Source organism: Epinephelus moara, chromosome 10 (genome assembly GCF_006386435.1).
Source record: "Epinephelus moara isolate mb chromosome 10, YSFRI_EMoa_1.0, whole genome shotgun sequence".
NCBI classification, from domain to species: Eukaryota; Metazoa; Chordata; class Actinopteri; order Perciformes; family Serranidae; genus Epinephelus; species Epinephelus moara.
In genome coordinates, this window is record NC_065515.1 from 30,229,926 (window position 1) to 30,252,072 (window position 22,147).

Genomic DNA, 22,147 nt, shown 5'->3' on the forward strand with positions numbered 1-22,147 from the left:
TGGTGGCTCACACTTCTGTGGTTCTTTGCTCTATTCTTTTACTATATGCAGCAAAGCAATCTGTAACGAGGCTATCTTAAGGGTGCCAGCAGCATCGGAATGAATATGAATACCTGTTCTAGCCACTCACTCGCTGGATCTAGGGCGCCAGGGTCATTAAGGAAGTCAAGACTAGTTCATGTAAAGGCCCCTCACAGTTTGTGTGTGTATAAATCAATGTGACACTAACTAAACAAATGCTGCTGGAGAGCAGGGATAATGAACAGAAGGCAAACTGAGTCTTAATCATGGGACAGACATAATGGGGAGAGGAGAGGGGAGAAGGCAGGTGGAAAACAGCATGGAAGGAAGACTAAATATTAGCAGTTACAAAGCTTAGAGAGCCGAGCTGGGTTAAATGGTGTTGCTTCATGTTAATTTGGGACTTCCTGAAGGACTTTAACAGTTAGCAGTACTACTGTGTGCTTGAAAATCTGACTGAAATTACATCAGCTTTTCTGAAGTGATGACCTCCTCTAAAGTGGTATTCTTGTTCACAGTTACAATCTGTTAATATCTGAGAAGTGTTTGGCCTATAAAGGCTGTGAGAAGACACATTAGGGCTTTTCATTACATCTGTATTCAGAGGCAGCAACATTTCCCAGCCTTTATCCTTGACTGAAACATGAATACCAGTACAAACAAACAGTTGCCTATAGGGACACAAAGTCTAGGATGCGTCAATGTGAAGTGGGACACTTGCAAATTTTAGAGCAGCCACGGGTGATCTGACAAATTTAACACACCCCTGGGTACCCACTCAGTCACTAGGAGCAACTGTCTGCACATGAGGACAAGAGATAGAGAGGGTGACTTTTGGATGTGAATATGGTGCCAATATTTCACTGCCAACATCCCAGCGTGGATAAACACTGACCAAATGGCACTCTGTGACCCTCAGGTTTCCTTTATTTAACACATGCAGAAAAAGGAGCAGTCAGGAACAAATGAGTGTTAGCATAGCTTGACCTCAAAGTTACAGATTATTGTTAATGAATAAATCAAGGGAAAATAACTTACTGTAGCCTACATGGCACGCACACTAGACCCCTGCAGATGGGGCAAACAAACGAACTGGCAGACAGCCACTAAACTATCCAAAATGCTCCAAAACTGACTGCGTCCTGTTAGTGCTCGGCTGACAACACTGAAGTGACAAAGAAAACAACATGTTCAGTTGAAAAATATTTACTCTAAAAGTAGATTCTAAAATTAGAGTTTAAAACCCCACTGGTTCCAAGAGTTTGTATGAAAATAGCTTTCAAGGAGCAATTTCCTCTGGCAGTAAGCTAGAGAGAAAATGAGAAAAGCCGCTGAAAAATGTTTTGGCTCATTGTGAAAACTGCTTACAAACAGATTTCCTTTTTTTTTTTATTTGTAGGCAAGGGACATGTCTTGGTTATGATTGCCCAGTCTTTGCACACGTCTACAACATTCCAGTTGTAAACCAGGTCAACATAAAACAAGAATGACTGTCATACTTGCACAGAAAAAGCACTCAATACTTCAGAAGTGCACAGCACTTCCAGAGTGTATTGTGCTTTTCTAGTAAATGCATCAGTCTATTTTATTTAAACTACTAAATCATCTACGTGAGCTGATTCTCATACGTTTCTTTTGCCCTAACTATTGTATGTGTGCAGGTTATAGACTGTATATGAAGTATATCAATCTTTACAATCTATGGTGTAGGTGCACAGGTTTACGCAAAATACACACTTCCAATAAAGGTTGAAGACGTGGCCTTTTTAGTGTCTCAAAATGCAACTGCAGAACTGTGAAACTGTGAAAAAGCAACTAATAAATTATGAAGTAGACTGGAAACAAATGAGTTACAGCAGAAGAAGTATACATTTAGTCAAAAGTCCAAACAAGTACAAGTATTCAGACTGAAATACAAACTAGTTGGCCCAACATTAAATCAAATGTTAAATAGACCCTTTTAATGTTAGTATGATGTATTTTGTGGGCGGGGCTTAACTGGACGCAAAACAATTCCCCGCAGACATTAGTTAGAGCTAGCTAGTATATTCTGTTGGCTTGATTTAGACAATGGAGGAAAATGACACAAGTGGTGCATTCAGAAATACTCATCACGAGTGCCGGAATGCACTCTGGCATGTTGTCTTATCGCATTTAACCCTAGTTGTCTTTGTTTTTGTTGACGAGCCGTGGAAGCTGGTATGTGTTAAGATTTAAGTTTCCAGCCACGACTCTTATTCTAGCACCCAATATCACAACAACATGACATTTTAAGACTCCTGTGCAGCCTACAGCCCTGTGGTGGAGAGTCGTGTTTTGCCTCCGGCTAACAAACTGACGTCACTGTGACGTCGGCCCTAAAAGGGTCTTTTAGTAACAAATTAGCCTAAAATGGGCTTGAGCGCTGTTTATTTTTTTATGTTCAGCTGTAACTATCTTTCGACTTGTCAAAAAGTCATTTTGACTATTACAGATATCTACAACTGAATTTCCGCATGTTGAAAAAGGATTGTGACTTGTGGAAATGTAATTACCCATTTTAGATATCAACAATTGCATTCCTGATATGTCCCACATACCAACAAACCATTTCGGATAAGTGGGCTTCATATCATTTAAAGACATTAGATAGCGTGTAAACTACCATACTCCACACTCATTTTTTCATTTTAAGATATCTACAATTACATAAAAAAGTGGAAATTATCTATGATATTCAAAATTCAATTATAACTAGTTAAAAAAAGGAATTATAGATATCTCAAATATGAGATAATGTTAGCATCTGTGACTAGCAGTATCTCTGTTAGTATAAATATATTTCCACTACTTACAACTGTATTTCGGACATCTAAAAAGCTATCCTAGCTATCTGAAATTACATTCTTACTGCTAACAATTTCAAGCCAACATATCAGTGATTTAATTTTGACTACTAGCAATACTTATTGAAGATATCTATAATTGACCCTTCGTTAATTCCCGCCCCCAGACGCAGACTGGCCAATCATACATAGCACTGGGCCGACTCAGACCAGGGTCCAGCAACAACACAGCTGTGCTCCATTGACTCTAATGCAATCCTTGCAGAGTTCCTTCATTTTCAGGCTGGTTTTGTGGATCTGGAGCTAAATGTTGTGCCTGCCTACTTAAGATATAGCCTACTGAATGTACACATGCTGCTTTTGCTTGTTAATAATTATACACTGAAAAAAACATCTGCACACACTGTGATGCCACACAGCTGGTTCAATATCAGCGAAGTTTCCCTTCCCTTGTCTTCTGTGGTGATCAGCAGTGATGTGGTGGTTCACTTTTACACTGTGATCTGTAGCCTATAGTTCGGCTTTAGCTTCTAACTATCTTTGTCTTTTTAACCTGTTGTTGCTGCTGAGTCAGTTTGACATCCTGGATATGCCCTTCAAACACAGACTGTAGACCCCTCTGTCTGCTTCTCTCTGGAATCACTATTTCGTTTGTCCAAAAATATCATATTTCTTCAGGGAGTGCAGTTAGTTACAGTGTGGGCTCCATGCTTACTCCGACAGCTTGTCGGAACATCACAAAGGGGTGGGGCTTAGCGAAAGGTCAATTCATTTCTGACTAATCAAGAGGTTTATTTGTGATATCAACGATTATGTCTTTGAATGTAAATGTTGTTTTTAGATACCAGTAACTTAAATGCCACCAGTCAACTTTTGCCATCGACTTCTTTTCAAATGGCGCTGTAATTCCAAGTCGACATATCCGTAATGTAATTCTGACTAATTGCATTTCAAATAATGATATCTACAACTCAATTTTCACTTGTGGAAATGTCAAATGTTGATATCAGCTACACAATTCTTCCTCGTGGAAATGTTCATTGTAGATATCTACAATTGTTCTTCCATTACAGTATCATAAATAGAATTCTAGATATCTAAATTCAATTCTGACCAGTCGAAATTACAGTTTCAAACAACCCATTAACAAACAACTGTTTCCTATAGTGTTTAACAGGCAATCAAAGTGCCTGATGCAAAGTGCTGCACACAGAAGACAGAGAATGTTTGACTTAGTTTTTTAAAGAAAAGATGGCGATTGTTGATATCTACAATTGCTATTACAGCTTCATTAAAATGTTAAAAGGGCTCGCCATACTGTTGGTGGTAGAATCCTTATTTCCTCCAAAACTATTGCATTAATTTATACAGGCGATCTTAATAAAGTGAGTAGTATACTTGGAACTTGGTGAAAACTATTTCACCATTTCAGCTAAAAAGATCTAAATAATAAACAAATTCCAGTATATCTAGTAATTCCTCTTTCTCCTCTACGTAATCGCCCTGGTTTACTTTGTCTCTCTCACACACACTTAGACACACACACACAATGCACACAAATCCTTTTATCCCTGAGCACAAACTAACACTAAACCATTCAGCCTCTCTACAAGTCCAATTTTATTCACATCAGTGCAAGCACGCACACGCACACACACTCTGCATCTCACACTGCATATCAGAAAGTGTGTGGGTGGTGGTTTCCCTACGGGCCTATGGTGACAATGAGTTAAGGAGACAGGGATGTGAGCACACACACACACACAGAGTCACAGATGGACATACTGTACACGCACCAACTCATAGACTCTGCTGCTACAACACATACACATCCCTACGCTCACTGCAGTGGTGTACGCACAGAACACTGACGGCAAAAGCAGTGAGGATAATGACTATACTGACAACACTGAGAAAAGAGAGGTAGATAAAGATGACGACAGCGGCGATGACGATTAAAATGCGATGTGTAAATGTGTGACTGTTTTGCCAGAATCTCTGCTAATCAGATAGCAGCACAGCAGATCTTATTGTACTGGAGGATTGTGATTCAGACGGGGTGCCTTGGAACCAGACAGTTAACAGACACTGATTCCCTGTTGATCTGCTGAACTTTGTGGAAATTTGAACAATTAATCTCTGTTCAGATCCAATTGCATACAGTATAATGGCAATTCCCCAAGTAATCAAATCAGGTGACTGTTTATCAGTCACAGCTTTGTGCTTTAGTTTCCATTGGATATAAAATATTTCACCAAGAACTGCCTTTTATTATGATATCTTTCATCATCAGGTCTTAGCTGATATTGATATTTCTAAGTGTGATCCATCTCTTGCTCATACCTCAAGCTATGTGTTTCTCAGCTGTGGTGTAAACACAGGGTCTTTCTCACATGGCTGAAACAAACAGTGGAGTCAATCTACACGTTAACTGGTTGCCCCAGACACACTGGATGATGTTTTGGTGAGAATAAGATACACATTTTAATTTTTAGAAGTAAGAAAGAAGGTGAGTGATAGTCTATTCATTGAATGGTTCCTTGACAAAAAGTATTAAGACCAAACAACTCAGGGATCAACCACTTGAAACACAAGGTTTCAACCTGAGTTAAGGGTAGACTAGTTATTACAAACATCGCTGAGTATAACACAATACAGCTCAACAGCACCACAATCAACTGCCTCCAAAACAGACAAAAAGTTAAATCAACACCTCTCTAAGTTGATAAGTAGATAAGTACAGCATACATTTCCGGACAGTCTCTCCTGGAAGACATTCATAGTGTCCTACTCAGTTGTCCACATCACAAGTGACAGAGATAGGTCTGCTACTCTACCATTGTACAAGCAGTTCTAAAGAAGCATACTGACGGCTTGATAAACCGTACACTGAGTCTATTATCGTTTTAGTCTCTGCCAGCCCATACCATAACCCCACTGCCACCATGGGGCACTCTGTTTGTGTGTGGGGCACAATGTTTGCATTAGCAAACCAGTCGCCCACACGCCATTTCCCCCCTACTGTGTAAAATGGATTCATCTGTGGTGAGAACACTTTTCCAAAGTGCCAGACACCATCTGACATGAGCAGCTGCCCACTCAACAACGATGAACTGCTGTTAGGTCAAGATCCTGCTGAAGAGGAGCATGCAGATGAGCTCCCCTGAGATAGTTTCTGATAATTTGTGCAGACGTTCTTCGGTTGTGCAAACCAACTGTTGCATCAACTGTCCAGGTGACTGGTCTCAGATGACGTTGCAGGCAAACATGCTGGATATGAAGATCCTGAGCTGGTCAGGTTACACACAGTCTGCGGTTGTGAGGCTGGTTGGATGTACTGCCAAATTCACAGAAACAACACTGGAGACCACGTATGGTTGTGAAATGAAGATTCAGTTCACAGACAACAGCTCTGGTGGACACCCCTGCTGTCAGTATGCCAATGGCACACTCCCTCAAAACTTGCAACATCCATGGTGTTGCGTTGTGTGATCAAACTGCACATCACAAAGAGCCCTTTTAATGTGACTAGCTCAAGGCACAGCTGTGTAATAATGATGCAGTGTAATCAGCATCCTGATATGCCACACCTGTCAGGTGGATGGATTATTTTGGAAAAGGAGAAGTGCTCACTATTATTAACAAATTTGCAACCAAAATTTGAGAAAATATATGTGCATAAAAAAAGTATTAGCTATTCAACTTAAACTTGTGAAAAATGGGAGAAAAGACAAAAATGTGTGTGAATGCTGACAGCTGAGTTGCAAAGCATTACTGAAAAGACAGGAATCTTAAAGGTGACATCAGTGGTCAAATTCTAGATTGCAGGGCTCACTCGCTCACCCCTCCCGTCGGGTAAATGACGGTGGCCTCGTACGACCAAAAGCCTTGCGCAGACACGAGTTTTTCAGGAGTAGGTCTATCTAGCGACGAGGTGAATGTTTATTTAGAAATCTAAACCATGTTACGATATTGTAATGAATCACTCACGGGCAGGAGACCAGAGGAGCATTCGGGAAAAAGGCCCGTTTATTTGAGCACTCCAAAAACTCCGGTAACACTCCAGGGGGTAGCACGTAAAAGACTCCGTCCCAAACTCTGACTCTTCTAGCGTAAAACTCACACTTCGTACACACATACTCACTTACAGTACCCAGCGGGGCAGCCCTCCCCTCTCTGCTCCACCAATCTCCAGCCGGCACACTGACTGACAGCTTACCACACTCACCACTGGGTCGCTGCAGTAAATGTTCTGTTATAATGTCAATGTTCTGTGAGTTAATGGCATGTTTGGGATTGAATGAGTATAGGTAGGGAGCGGGGTGCGAGTGTGACGGGGATGAGGGCTGTGTGAGTGCGCGTGCTGGTGTGTGTATGAACGAGCTGGAGGAGAGAGCAGCAGTGCACAGTTGGAGTTACAGCTAAATTCTTGTTTGTTGGTTGTTTTGGCGTGGTTACGGCCATGAGTAACCTGTACTGTTCAGTAATAAACGGTGGTTTTAACTGTACTGAATCCAATCAGCAGGGTACATAGGAATAACGTTACTGCTATCCTATTGTCTGTTATTGACATAAGACTAAAATTTTCAGTATGTCCTGCGCTGTGATCTGTGGAGGGATACACCGGTGAGCAGGCACAGACGTAGCCTGTAAACAGAGCTCAGCTGTTTATTTAGCCTAGCGATATCTCCGGACTATAGTAGCTGCAATGGACGACTTTGAACGCGATTTTGAAGAGTTTCTTGTAGCGGACACCAGACCCAGAGCCATACCTGTTTGAGCCGGAGCATACAGATGAGGAACTCCATGTGTTTGATGCTGAGCGGGTGAGAAGAGAGGCTGAATGCACAGAATGGGATTCGGTGCTACTGCTGCCATCGTTGGGGAGATATATCATCAGGAGGAAAAGTGCCGCAGAGAGTGCATCACAAGGAGTGAAGTTGCGTCTTCTTTTCCTCGCAGATGACGGTTCAGGTTCATTCTCTCCTGTTGCGTGGTAAGTGTGGTCCATTCGCAAACTTTATAACTAAAAAAACTTTTCACTATTCTCTATTGACGAACTACTAACACTCTCTGCTGTTTCCTCCTCCTTCTTCCTTCCTTCCGCTGTCTTCTTTGGTTTATTTATCCATGCGAAACGCGTTCTCTGGCTGGCTGGATTGTCCGCTTGGGCTGCCGTACATACATGGCAGCACAAGATGGTGACCTCTCTAAAGCAAGGCCCTTATATATATAGATATATATATATATATATATATAATTATAAGGCTACGAAAACCAAACTAATTTTATAGCGATTATACACTTATATAAACATATTAATGGGTAGAATATTCAGATTCAGATTCAGATTTGACAATAAACCATGCCAGATATTACACACTGGCCCTTTAAAGTGTAAATACATTGCACCGCACTGCTGAACACTAAGTTGCAAAACTGGCAGAGTTGGAAGCTAAACTGCATTACCTAAAGAAGCTAAGTGCTAAAACACATTGCCGGAAAAGTTAGAAGCTAAACTGTAACACTGTCAAAGGTGGAAGTTGATATACATTAAGTGAAAGTTAAATGAAGAAATGCTTTGTACTTTAAAACGCATAAAAGGCAGAAAAAGTTGTATACAAGCATAAATCACTGCTTAATTATATACTGGAAGAGCATAACATTTGAATAGTTTCTGTAGCTGAAAGTATGCAGAAGCTGTCGTCAATCAAAATTGTACAGAAGAAGTATAATTACTTTGTAACATGTTAAAAGCTGAAATGAAGCACTGTAACCCTAACATCTCACCCTGAATCACTATTCACACTAAAACACATTTGATGTACTGGCTAAATGTAGTTGGTATTTAGTTCAGGTTTGCTGACGCAAAATTGTTTTAATATAAGTCATGAGGCTAAAGGTGACGACTAACAACTGTGCATACATTTGGATGACAAAAGGGGAAAAAAACAGTCATCGCGTCTATGTGATGACAAATGTTCTTCACTTGTTAATTCCTGCTCAGCCAAAACAACCTCTGCATAACTTCAGCTACAGTAACTTCAGTTTTTCGATGCAGCTAGCCTGTGCTCAGTTGATAAGATAAAGCACAATGCAGCTCTGCCCCGCTTCTGCATCACTGCACACTGTTGCCGGCTGAAAAAAAAGGATGCTGCCACGGTTCCTTTCAGTCAGTGTGACAGACAGCAATCAAGTGGAGAATAATCGCTACTTCTTTCTTTCTCAGTGCAGACAGAAGGGGGAAAGGCAGAGAGGAAATGTACTGTTGCGTTCTGCTTACTTCAAATGGTGCTTTACGGCTCTTGTTATTAATGAATGCTTGTGCTCCTCTGAATGGGCTGAAAAGAATATACAGCTGGTACTTCATACACACACACACACACACACACACACACACACACACACACACACACGAGGCACAAACTCACATCTTCATGAGTAATAGGTTAATGACACAGCTGTAGTTCCTCTTAGAAGGATGAAGGTATGCAAGCAGAACAAGAAGCATGTGCACGTCATAAACACACACGTGCTTGCTCACTCACACAGCAAGCAATGTGGTAATGACAAAATTCACAGGTGTAGCTGCCCTAATAAGCAAAGTATGAATAGATGCATGGTGTATCCACACACACACACACACACACACCACATAACCTCCTCCACTGCCTCCTGAACTGAAATGGCAACTAATTGCTTTCTTTCTTTGTGTCTTTCTCTCTCCTGCTGCTTCTCTCTGTTTCTCTACCCTCAGTCTATCAAGGAATGCATGTGTTTCAATGAAAGAAAAATCAATTATAGCTTAAATTACTAGTGCTCTAACCAAAAAGAGAAAAAAAGAATTGAAACTGACAAAAAGAAGAGGTTGAATTCCCAGCGCCCCCCTAACATTTTCCAATGCAGCCACATTGATTTGGGCGCGATTATAAAACACGCAAATGCTGGAGAATGTCAGTTGTAAATTATATGTTTAAATAAGAATGAAATGGCTTTTGCAGCATCCCAAATTTCATTACAAATGTCACATTATCATCGAGGCTAGATGGGAGTTGTAAAAAAGAAGAGGAGCGGGAGGAGGAGGAAAGGGGATGTGCATGGAATATAATGAAGACAAATGGGTTTTCCGATGTTTCCTGAATGCTGGTGCTAAAGGCCGCATGTTTTCTGGAGACCCAAGGACAAGTGCCTGCAGCGCTACGCAAATGCTGATTCATGGAGCCAAGTCATTCCAATACATACACACTAATCACTGTTTCACATCTGCCTACAATTTCACAATATTTAAAAACTGAAATGAGTCTAAATGAACCTGAATTGAAATTTCACTAGAATCGTACAGCAGGACATTGAGTTTTATCTGTGTACTTTACTGATTTGCAGTGAATACAACTACTTCCTGTAATGCAAGAATCGCTATAATAGTGTCAATCCCACTGAAAATCAACCCCAAACTCTGCAGTACAGAATGTTCCTTCTTTCTGTTGTCTATAATGTGTTTACTTAAAGCTGCTTTAATCAATGTTTCTTATATAAACAATGACTCAAATGACTTCCTGTAATGTTAAATGGTTGCTACACTACTGCTGATCCCACTCAGATTAACCACCAGTAATCTGTTTTTTTTTGTTTATTTGTTTGTTTTTTGTAGTTATCAGACATTTTCATTAATTTGGCCATATTTGGGTTTAGTAACTCCAAGACTGCAAAAATACTGAGAAAAGCAATAGTTTATTTAAGTCTTTTGCATGTTGCATACACGTACTGGTCACTAAGCAATCCTGAAGAGTTCAGAGTTTTGCCTGAGATCTATTTTGAGGGGTAAAAGAAGAACCTTGTATTCATATGCAAATTGTTGGTGCATCATTATCACCTTTCTAAAAAAAGTAACCTTTTCAGACAATTAAAGCATTACTTTATCATCATGCAGTGTGATTACTATCCCTGTTCCTCTTTCTATTGCACTTTCCCATTTTCTCTTCCTCTCATTTTTTTAGTGCATATTCTGATGTGTTTTCACCATAGCTGGTTCAAACATTTGTAAAAAATATGGAAAATAAATGAAACAAGCAAAAACATTAAGTATCGCAGTAGCTACAGTAGGTCATAGGCATCATTCTTTCATGAAATGCATATAAAAATACATTTTAGGTGCCGCAGACGACTGTCAACTGTCTAACGTCTTTATTATTTTATGTTTTGTGACTGAACAAATGGAAAAATACAGTATTGTATAACTTCATCGCGAGCAGTACACTCTAGAGTTAAAAGGGTTGCATTGCTGCTTTGATAGAACATACAGCAAAGTGCAGAAGGGGCAATGGTGGCAATACAACTCATCAGTTAAATTAAAGCTGACAGCAGTGTGAGTACATGGTACAGTATGTTCCTTACAGTAGCTTAAAGCAACCACTAAGACCTCCCAGGGGAACAAGCGCTTACCTTCCCATCAGCCCTTTACCACTGCATGCATGAAAACTTAAAGACTGCTTAAGCTTTTCAAGCAGTCGACTTGCTTGATATGAAATTTAGGAAACTTTATGTTGCTTCATTAAGAGTGGGTGTAGATGTAAACCTACAGCCAGGACAAATAATGTAATTACACTGCAGTCATGAAATCAACATGAGCAATCTGAGAATTTAATAAGCCATGTCTGTTATGCACCGTCAAATTGTAAAAGGGTGTGAAACATGTCACCCATGACTTGCCACAAATTTCCATCCGCTGAATCCCAGTCCTGGCCAAGATAACCACATCCTGACATGTTAACATGCGCAGAGGCAAGCACACACATACACAACCCTTAGCCATCATACTCCTCCACCCATCCGTAATAGTTAACTTTCTGCTTGGCTGGTTCGGCACAAGGAGATAGGAGAGAGAGATGGAGGGTGCTGGAGCGAGTCATGCAGTATGAGAAAGCGGCGAGGAGGAGGAGGAGGAGGAGGAGGAGGAGGAGGAGGAGAAGAGGGAAGGAGGTAGCCTGGTTTCAGACCTCTGATTCACCGCCCACATGAACACATTTATCAGTGACTCAGAAAGCACAAAAAAGGACCCATGACGCTCTTGTGAATGGTTCGGTTGTTGGGAAACAACTAAACCAATCAGAACCTTTGTGGGCGGGCCAAATGCAGGTGACGTTACAAAGCTGGGTCAGATTCAGACAGACTGGACCGTGTGATGCCTTCAAATGTAGCTCTGCCACTGACAGAATAAATCACCAGATTCTTTGGGATTTCTCTATTCAATGATAATCTTCATGTTTGTTGGCTACGCGGGTTTCTGCCATTTGCAAGATTATCTAATATGGTCCCATTACATGTCTGTTCCTGTCACAACCCACCTCTTTTCTACTCACTTTAGTTCATGGACTGTTACTTGAAAAGACAAACATAAAAGGTAGGGTGATATGGAAAAAATTAAAAAAAATCTCACAATATTTTTAATACATCTATATTGATATTGTAGGGTTGACTATTGGTGCTTTCAAAAACCAATTATATTTTTGATTAATAATCATCAGTAATGTGGATATAATGAATGGATAAGGGCAAATAATAGAACAGCTAACAGTTTGATAAGTACAGAAAATTACACCACTCATGAAAACACTTGTTCAGTGGTCGTTGCGTCAGACACCGATGAACAGAGGCACCTTCAAGCCGTGGATGACATGACAACCCCCCAGAAGTGAAGCCAAAACATCTCCCCCTGGTGGCTGGCTGCAATGTGAGTAATAGACCCCGCCCCCTCCATGTAAGTGAATGGGACATGAGCAAAACTAAAAGCGCCAACTACGTAACAAATACATTTCTCCCAAAGGTGGGTTCTGTAATTTTAGGTGGTTCTTATCTCACTGATGAGTGTTCAAGTGTTTGTTTTTCTCATAAGTTTGGTTCTGACTAGTAATTTGATGATAACTGACGAAGAGCTTCGTGAAATTGAAGAACGGAAGAGGAGAGAGAGAGAGGCGCAACAGGTAGAGGACGAGAGAGGAGGAATGGCTGCTGCAAGGCTGCGTAGCTCTGGAGATTGGTGGTGTACCTGTGAATGCTGTGGCCCAGTGCCCACAGAAGAGGAATGCCTCTGCTGCAAGGAATGGGACCGGTTGCAGCCTTATTTTCAAGGTCTGGATGTGACCGAGAACGAGACACCTCCACCTGGAGTAGTATCCAGCTGGGCTTTATCTAGAGCTCCCAATATTTCGGCCACGCTTTGGAAAGCAGAGCTAAATGGTAAACAAACATGGCACCACACCGGTAAGGTAAGACATCACGTTTACATGTCGTTTTCTATATGTTATCTGACATTTATCCTGATGATATGAGGCGGTCTTTGTGGAAAAAAGCTTGTTTAGTGGACTAACTTTGCACTTGAAGGTATGCCTGTTCACTTACTTTTAACAGGTCTGACGCTACTATGCGCCCTGGCTGTATCTAGGCTAACGGCTAACATGCTAACTATTATTTTTATGTCACTAGTCACTTGAAACAAATTTAAGACGACAGGAGACGGGTTGAAATAAACCGAAATTTCCCTTTAAGTATTTGATTACTCAAACAGCAAACTAACGCGTTAGGTTACTCGTTACTGCAAAAAGTAATCTATCACTATCAATGGTGCTCCTTGCAATTGGTTGGATGGGTGTGTGGGTCAAACAAATTCCAGACTTTCACCCAGAAGCCCATGTGAAACCAAAGGTCCATCAAGTTATTTTAATGACTAATTTTTTTAAGCCTATATTCTAGGTTTATCTGAAAAAGACTATATGCACTAAGGTAGAGACAGAAGTTTATTTGAAAAAATGACGATGCAGGTAACAGGCTCAAGTTGACACGCCCTCCCTGAATGTCCAAAACTGATGCAGGAGGGATACCTGACCCGAAGGGCCACTGAATATGTGTCGGTATTTGACGAGTTAGAAGTGAGAATGTGTTGGGAAAAGACAACACAATATTACAATATCCAAAATCTAGTCTCATGTCAGGATATAAATATAATACTGATATACTGCCCAGGCCTACATACAAGACACACTGACCTAAAGAGAGAGCAGGACTAACATTTGCTTATAAGTTAGCTAACAACTGTAGGTACCTTGAAGCCTTTTACTCTCTGTGTGCTGAAAGGTTACCACATTAGCTGGTAGAAGCACATCAGCTAATTAAACACAGACTCCTTTATTTCTCTGTTATAACACCTTGCCCTTAGGTGTCCCGATACAAGATAAAAATACCTTAGATTTGGGAGAATAAACTCTTTTTTAGCATCATGAAAGTCTCTGACTCTGCCTTCTTATTTTTCTGTATCAGGGCACCATGTTGAGTCTTGCTTAACTTATCATGCCAACACTGAAAATAGCTGACAAATTGCTACGTTTTCAAAGACATTCCTTTATACATGCTACAAACCTACACTGTGTTCATGGGTACAAAAACAGTTCACAGGGGCAATATGTTACACAGTGGCCACCGTTCCCAGAATTTGCAGAACATTACGTAACTGCAACACACACAAAATAAATGAGTTAGAAAGAGATGAGGGTACTCTTAGTACTTTTTTTGCAGAGGAGAGGCTACATCTATCATAACATTTCATAACATATTTAATTTTTATGATAGATGTTTTAGCCATTTGCTCTTCAATGAAATAATCTCTTTTTTGTCTTCCAGTCTGTCTCTTACTTAAGAGAGAAGTTGGCGTACACACACTGGCTGCTACTAATCACGTCAAACCTTCCCTGACGTCCATGTAAAGATGATTTTGGGTGCGTCACAGAGGCGAGTGAAGAAAAAAACAAATCAATAGCAGACGGAGCGCTAGACAGGATGGGGTGGTGAGATGGATATTTAGGTTGACATTTAAGCTAAGGTAAATAACCCTCTGTTTGTTTTTGCCGAGGCTTACTCCTCTGTGGTAAATGAAGTCTGTTTATCTGCCTCCCTCTTTCTATATATTCAAGGTGTGCATTTTATTCCTTGTACCTCTTATCTGTCCCTCTAGCCCTCTCCGATATCTCTCACACCTGATGGATGTCAACACACAAGAGGCAGCCAAGTTCAATATAATCTAAGTGAGCACTTGTTTCTATTGTGGCTGCAGATAAAATAAATGGCTTAAATGTTTTTACATTTCACAGATATGTAGGTGTGATTATCTTTAGTTAGGTGTTAGGTAATGTTCAGCAGTTACATGCAGTGCATATGCATGTATTTAGATTTATTCAACGGTCACATTTTTGCCATCTTTTTCCCATTTTTTCCTCCTCTCCCTTCATCCTATTCCCACGGCTGTGTCTTTTTTCCCTTCAATCTCTCTCTCTCTCTCTCCTTAATGTGCTTTTTGTGTGAGTGGAAAACAGAGCGGTCATACTCCTCAGCCGGCCATCAAACATTTAACATCATGTGGTGCTTTGGAGAGCAAAGGAAAGAAAGCGAGACAGAGGAGAAAGCCAGAGAAAGAAAGGGAGAGGGGATGACCACATGAGAAACAAAGACAGACATGGAAAAAACACGAGAGGGAGAAAAAGAAGACAGACAGTGAGGAAGTCTTACGAAGAAAGGAGCAGACAGGGAGAGTAAAACTGAGGAAAGACACACACAGAGACAAACAAAGAGAGCGTAAAAGAGACGGAGACAGACAGAGAAAGAGACAAGGCAACAGCTCAACAGCTCAACAGACGAATCATTGTCTGAGTGCCAGTAGGTCAGGAGTTCACCAGCCACTCGTACACAGCAGGGCCAAGTAATGCTAGCAAAGATGGAATTTATAATTGATCGCACAAGAGTTTGGAAAACTTGCTTTGCGTGCTTTGGATTCGATATTGGCAACAGATTTTCATTTAAAACTCAGAGGCAGTACAACATGAAAGTAATGTCCAGGCCTTGAACAGAAGGAGAGAAAAGAGGAGGGAGAGAGAATAATGACTGTATAGAGAAAGGTGGTGAGCAAGTCTGTCTGGCTAGATAATCGGAATAATATTGAGCAGGGTGTGTGTGATTGCGTGCGTGTGTGTGTGACGCACTTGTGAAATGAGAATATGTAAGGTTTGAAAGCAGATAATGAATCAGATAACATCTGTGAAATTTCTCTGTATGTGTGTGATTAAACACAATCTCAGCATCAGCTAGCTCTTTATCTGAGCCCAGACCAAGACACGCAGAGGTTTGTGACAATCCTTCCAACCAGTGGTTTCAAACCTGGACTTTGTGAAGGGCTTACAAGATTCAAGGGGCTGTAACATATTAACAGTAAAGAGGAGACCACATAACACAGTTCTGCTACGTGCTTTTTCAGACCTTTGGATTTTTATTTAATGGCTAGTTAGGTTTAGGGAAATTTCTGGGTTTAGGTTAAACTAAGTGCTTTGTTAAGCCTGCAATGCTTTTGTGGCCACTTGGGGGCAGCAGGAATACGCTGAGAACTTAACTTTGACATCACTTTTCTGTTTGTATGGCAACTATCAATATGTTAGCTAACCGTTGCCTACTTACACATCCTGTAAATACAGAGCAACATTCCCATTTATTCAGACCTGTGTTTCTGTCCACCTCACAAATCTAAATCCAATATTATCTCTCTTTTAGCTCTTAGATTTGGTCTCTACCAACTCCTCCTCTTTAACTGCTAGTTAATCCACTATGTTCCCCTGCCAGTCTCTAACTGTGTTTGGTACTAAGCAGGAAGTACAGTGGGTTTATAGCATGGACTGTACACAAAGATGCACAACATGACAGCACCCATAAAGTGAATCCAAAACATCGCCCCCTGGTGGCTGGCTGCAGTATAGGTCATGAACCCCATCCCCCTCTATGTTAGCTGATGGGACATGGGCCAAAATTAAAAGAACACATCAAATATTTTTTTTTCCCCAATTGTGGTTTCTGTCATTTTAGGTAGTTCTTATCACACTGATGTGTGTTCAAGTGTTCATTTTTCTGATAAATTTGGTTTTAGTCAGTAATTTGATGCTATAAAAAGGGAGTTTGATCTTATGACTGACAGCTGTGTGTTCCAGTCCGTGTGCTCTCTATCAATGGTTCTGCTTACGATTGTTTGGAAAGGTGTATGGGTGGGAACGGATACTGCAGAATTTGCAACAGCCAAATCCAAGTATTCTGGCTTCATTTTTGTACGGTGTGAGGAAGTGGCTACATGTTGTCCATCTTTACTGAGTCTATGGTTTGTAGAGAATTTATTTATTTATTTATTTATTTTTGTTATTTTTTTGAGGAAAACAGCTGCCTGCTGTGGTTTAAAATGATGCTATGAGAGCTGTAAGAGTGAACTTGAACAGAACAGCTGAGGGTCGGATGGCTAAATAATGAGCTGAAACTCGCTACAAAAGCTGCTTAAAGCCAAGGAGAGCTGCAGATTCAGGTGATAGTTCTGTGTAATATTCTCATTTGATACTGTGCACTGTTAAGAATGAAAATATTGATTGTAGCTGCAACACACACAACAACTTTAAAGTACAGTACGCATTACCAAATTGAAAATCGCTCATGATGCCGCATTCATGAAATGACAACTTAAGCATTCCTCTAGTTTACAGGTATTGAGGAAACTGACAGAGCAATACACTAACATGTTGAGAAAAGCAACTGACATCTGGCATAGCAACAGTAAGATTCTTCTACTTTCATTAAACTCGTTAAGGAACCGTTTCTATGTCTTTATCTGTTGCAGAAATAATCAATGATAATTAATGCAGTGCTAAATCTTGGACAATATATAAAAACAGGATTACATGACTACATTTCTTTTCATTTATCCAACAGTAGAAAAGCCAGGCCAACACATATTAGTGATTCATCATCCTTTTTTAAAATAACTTTCCTCATGCCTGGCACAGGTGGGGAGACAATAAGGCCAGAAAAAGTACGTGGCCGGTAATACCCTGAAGGATTCCCAGAAAAGGTGAATACTTTTTTTTTTTTAAGGCAAAAGGGATAATGATATTTTGAGGCCGGACACAGTTTAATGTCATGGGATAAAGGAAAGAGTGCAGTGATTAATCTTGTAATCCTGCTGATTTTTTATTAACTATAACCTAACATGAACTGTGGGCCTGATAAAAACAACCACGAAAAATAAGCTAAAAACACCTGGTACATGCTGGTAAGTGCCATTATCTCCTTAATTTTCTCCTCGCTATCCTGATTACCACGCCTCCCCCTCTGGAGGCGACTACTGATTCTTCCCTTTGGGCTTTTTATCTCTATGTGTATTCTTTTTTCCCCCCCGATTTCCATTTTTAGCTTCTTACCCGTCACTCTTTGAGCATTAGAGTGAGCAAGCAGCTAGACTTCAGTGTCTCGCTCAAGGACACTTTATCATGAATGATGCTGTTAATGGGCTGGACTGGCAGTTAATGGTTATGATTGGTGTTATGGGTGTTGTTGTGTCCCTGGATCAAGCCCATTTACTGTGGACTTATGAGAGCAAACAAGGCAAAGGACACTGCTGACATCTTTAATGGCTTCTAAATGAAGCCATTTTCCTTGTTTTTCCTTCTTGTATTTCCCCCCTGTACCCACCCAACCCCCACAAATCTCTCGTCTGCTCAGAAATAGGCTATACAATGACAGAGAGAAGAGATAAACAGACACGAGTCCCCGTTCTGACTGCTGCCGTGGAGGAAGGAAAGAGCCAGACATGCAAGGAGAAGAGACAGAATAAACATCCATTACATTTACAAATGCAATACGTGCATCCAAACACACACATATGGATATAGCATCAAAAAAACACACATACTCTCACACATTCCCAGTTATGACAATGTGACACATGCGTGCACAGAGGAAAAACACACACAACATCGGTTTTCCATCATACAAACAACGCAGCATGTAGACACAACATACAGGGGCAGATTCATATCTGGACTTATTTCCTTTCCCTCCAGTCCCACAACAGAGACCATTTTCTTTCCTACGCAAGCAGTGACACACCAGCTTTGTCATGTTACCATAAATGTATAAACATGTAGCCCATGTCGGAGATGTGAAGCATATGTTTATGGGTGTATGCTAATGTCTTCTTTTGCAGGCGATGGCTTTCACCTTCACAAGCCTCATGAAATAAAGAAAACAAAGCACCTCTGACTGCTGCTGCCTAATTTGAAATTTTTTTTTACTGTAACTGCTGTTTTTATGAAGGACAAGAGTCACCTTGAGTCTTTGTAGTCAAATCTCAGCATTTTTTTTCCCTCACCTCTAATCCATACATTGCATAACACAGCCAGCCCTCCCTTCACATCTACTATAGTGTCTACCTGCTGCAAAATGAAAAGGTAGACTCAGGGAGCGATGGGGGATGGGGCGTAAAATGATGCAAATAATATGAGGATTATATTAAATAAATATGTGTATATCATTTTCATGGCGCTCTTATCTGAAGTCAGACTTGCAGCTTCTGGGCTTCTTCTAGGAAATGTGCCAAGAAAAATGACATCAATGTGATGACACACACAAAAAGAATGTGAATGGAACCAGATTATGTGTGTGTTGTGTGACGCTGCAATGTGTTTGTCATTTTTGTGTTGTGACATTCACTTGTTCATTGGGGGGGTTGAAGCAAAAAAAGGTTAATACCCACCATCGGGTTGCATAAATCATCGAACACTGATCAACGCACTCACAAACAAATTTCACCCAGGTACAGGGCAGAGATATAGACTCCATCAAAATGGAGGAGAGGGGAATCTGCTGAATGTGATTTCATCCCATTATGTAATCATGTAACCCAGTGACAAATCGCCAGACAGCAGAATCTCTCATACATTTTTGGCCTGTCTTAAACTCACACAAAACTGTCTTTCTTTTAGTAGAGATCACGCTTCTTTTTCTACCATCTACGTCATTTTCTGTGCCTGTGCTTCCTCACCTTCTTCAAAATACTCTTTTCCCGTCTCATTTTTCCCACACTGATTCCTCTTCCTCCCCCTTACTGACTGTCTGTTTAACCCCACTACTTCTCCTCTCTCATGACTCATCTGTCCATCTCCCAGCTCACATCACTTTTCCCCTTATTTTTCCCACAACCACCCACCATTACGTGCTGTCTTTTAATCTCCTCCCAATTCCCCAGCAATTCAATCACATTATTTGTCTTTAGTTTCCTCTTTTTATCCACACCCTTCCCCTCTCCATCTTATCTCGCCTTACTCTAATCCTCTGTCACATACCTAGACCCCTGCACATTTATTTTCGTTTCCTTTATGCCTAAACCCTGTTTTCTCCTGCTTTTCTTGATTCATTTTTCAATGACTCCCCCACCACAGGCCTTACCAGGTATGGGCTACAGTGAAGCGCCGCCTCTGTCGGATACTCTTGTTGACCATCAGCTTGCGGAAGAGGCGCGGGGAGCTTCTTGGGGACAGCTTGGGGGACGTGGCACCCCTCTTCCCTCCCACCACACCAGGGATTTTGGGAGGCTCCAGCTCCAGGTGCATGTGCTCCTTGAATGTCCGGATGCAGGAGTCCATCTCAACGCTCAGCTCGTTGGATGACATCCCTGCAGGCTGAGTCTTTCCTTCCTCTTTTCAAATTCTGCCCCTTTCTGTCCAAATTCAGTCACATAAGCTGGTCATGCACAGCTGATTTTGTCCTCCTCTTGCCTTATTCAGACACAGAGAAGTTTACGCTGGGTTGAAATGTTGTAGCGGAAAGATTGAGGCCAACTCACACACAAACATGCAACCGGGAAAAGGCCAGCTCACACATACCCCTTTTGTTGTTTGTGTTGCCTCTGTGCCTTCTATCCTTCCCCTTTTCCCTCGTTCTTCATGGGTTTAGGGATTAGCCAGGCAGCTTCGTGCCCTCTCGCTCTCTCTTTCCTCTGGCTATACACCGTGCTTTCCTGCTGGTCTTCTGTACATCAGAGGTTCTCAATAGAGCTTTACCCACAGCAGGGCCATGTACAGCTCCTTCTAGTAGGGAAGGATTCCTCTTTTCAACAGTGCTTCTCTCCCATCTCCCTCCTGGGTTTGCTGTCTGTAGGGTGCTCACCTCAGTGCTCTATCACTCTGCTTCCTTCTCTTACTGTCCCTCTGTCACTGCTGGTCCCTGCTGAATGCACACCTCAGCACCAACTCTTTCTCTCAATCCATCCAGGCAGCTTGATGTTGGAGGATCACCCTTCTGAAAGATTCAGAAGGGCTGAAAACTGCTCTCTGCTTCCTCCTGTCTTGATTTCCCCTCCATCAAGCACCGCTTGACTGACCTCTCTGCAAACAACCCCCGCTTCTCCCAAAGGCACTCCCGGTGTGGCACAGAGTGACTCCCACTATGCCGTGCCTCAAGTCAGATTTCCCCTCACTCACACAGTCAGAGCAGTGAGCGGAGCAGAGCGCAGTACGCAGGCAAATGCTTCACTTGCTGTTTCATTCAGAATATACACAAGGAGCTGAGAGCAGGCACGCAGCAAGCGCAAGCCACGCCTCCCCTGTTAAGGATTGGCCAGTGGTTGTTGTGACGACAAGCAGGCAAGCCCAGTAACAGGTTGTCAGATTTATTATTTATTTCTTGTTTAGCCGGGATTTGTGGTAATGTTGCTGATGATGTTGTGACCTTTAGTGTGGCAGGCAACTGGTGAGTGCATGCCAAGAAAAAAATGGCAATTTGGAACAGAGATAAAAGCAAACAGCTTAATGGGCATCAGTGAAGAGAAACATACACACTGCGCCAAAGGTCAACTGATTCAAATAAACAGTCGAAAGCATACATTTTGCAGTAAAGAAGAAAACCACATATTAACTTACTGCATACACTGTATTCCATCACAGTAACATTTTGTCTGTCTCTCTCTCTCTCTCTCACACACACACACACACACACACACATTTCTACCCATCCATAATTCTGTCTGAATGGAAGCAATCCAACCATGAGATTGCCACAGTATGTAGAGAGAAAGAAAGAATTGATAGACACAGTCATTCCAGATACACATCCACACACACAAAGAGCTAGTCTGAGTGATGAAAAGAAGAGAGAGAAAAAGAGGGGCAATGCCCTAAAGGTAGAGAGAAGATGAGGGAGAAAAATCCAAAAAGAACATCAGAAGAGGCAGAATGGCACCGTGACCAGTATTGGATATGTGAGCTCTTTTGCTCGTTTGCTCTGTGGACTGATTTGTTTTGGTTGTGAGTCACTGAGGATTCTGAGCCATCGAAGCATGGAGCTCTTTCTCACTAAATGCTTGCCAATAAACCCTTTGAAAATAGTCTTACCAAGCCTGTATAGAAGAAAACACTTGTAGTAATATGATGCGTCATCAGCGCACAGCAGGCTGG

The 22,147-nt window shown here is 41.4% G+C and overlaps 1 protein-coding gene across 2 annotated transcripts in view; it reads right to left on the reverse strand.

Moving 5' to 3' along the window:
- pde4ba (phosphodiesterase 4B, cAMP-specific a) overlaps window positions 1-22,147 on the reverse strand; it is a 219,449-nt gene that overhangs the window by 132,900 nt on the left and 64,402 nt on the right. The window contains exon 1 of one of the 2 annotated variants that reach the window (XM_050056038.1): window positions 20,142-21,103. The exons of the other annotated variant lie outside the window; for it this stretch is intronic. Within the exon in view, the coding sequence (XP_049911995.1) occupies window positions 20,142-20,365 (224 nt within the window). The 5' untranslated portion in view covers window positions 20,366-21,103. Of the gene's footprint in view, window positions 1-20,141; window positions 21,104-22,147 lie in introns of those variants that run through there. 2 annotated transcript variants of the gene reach the window in all.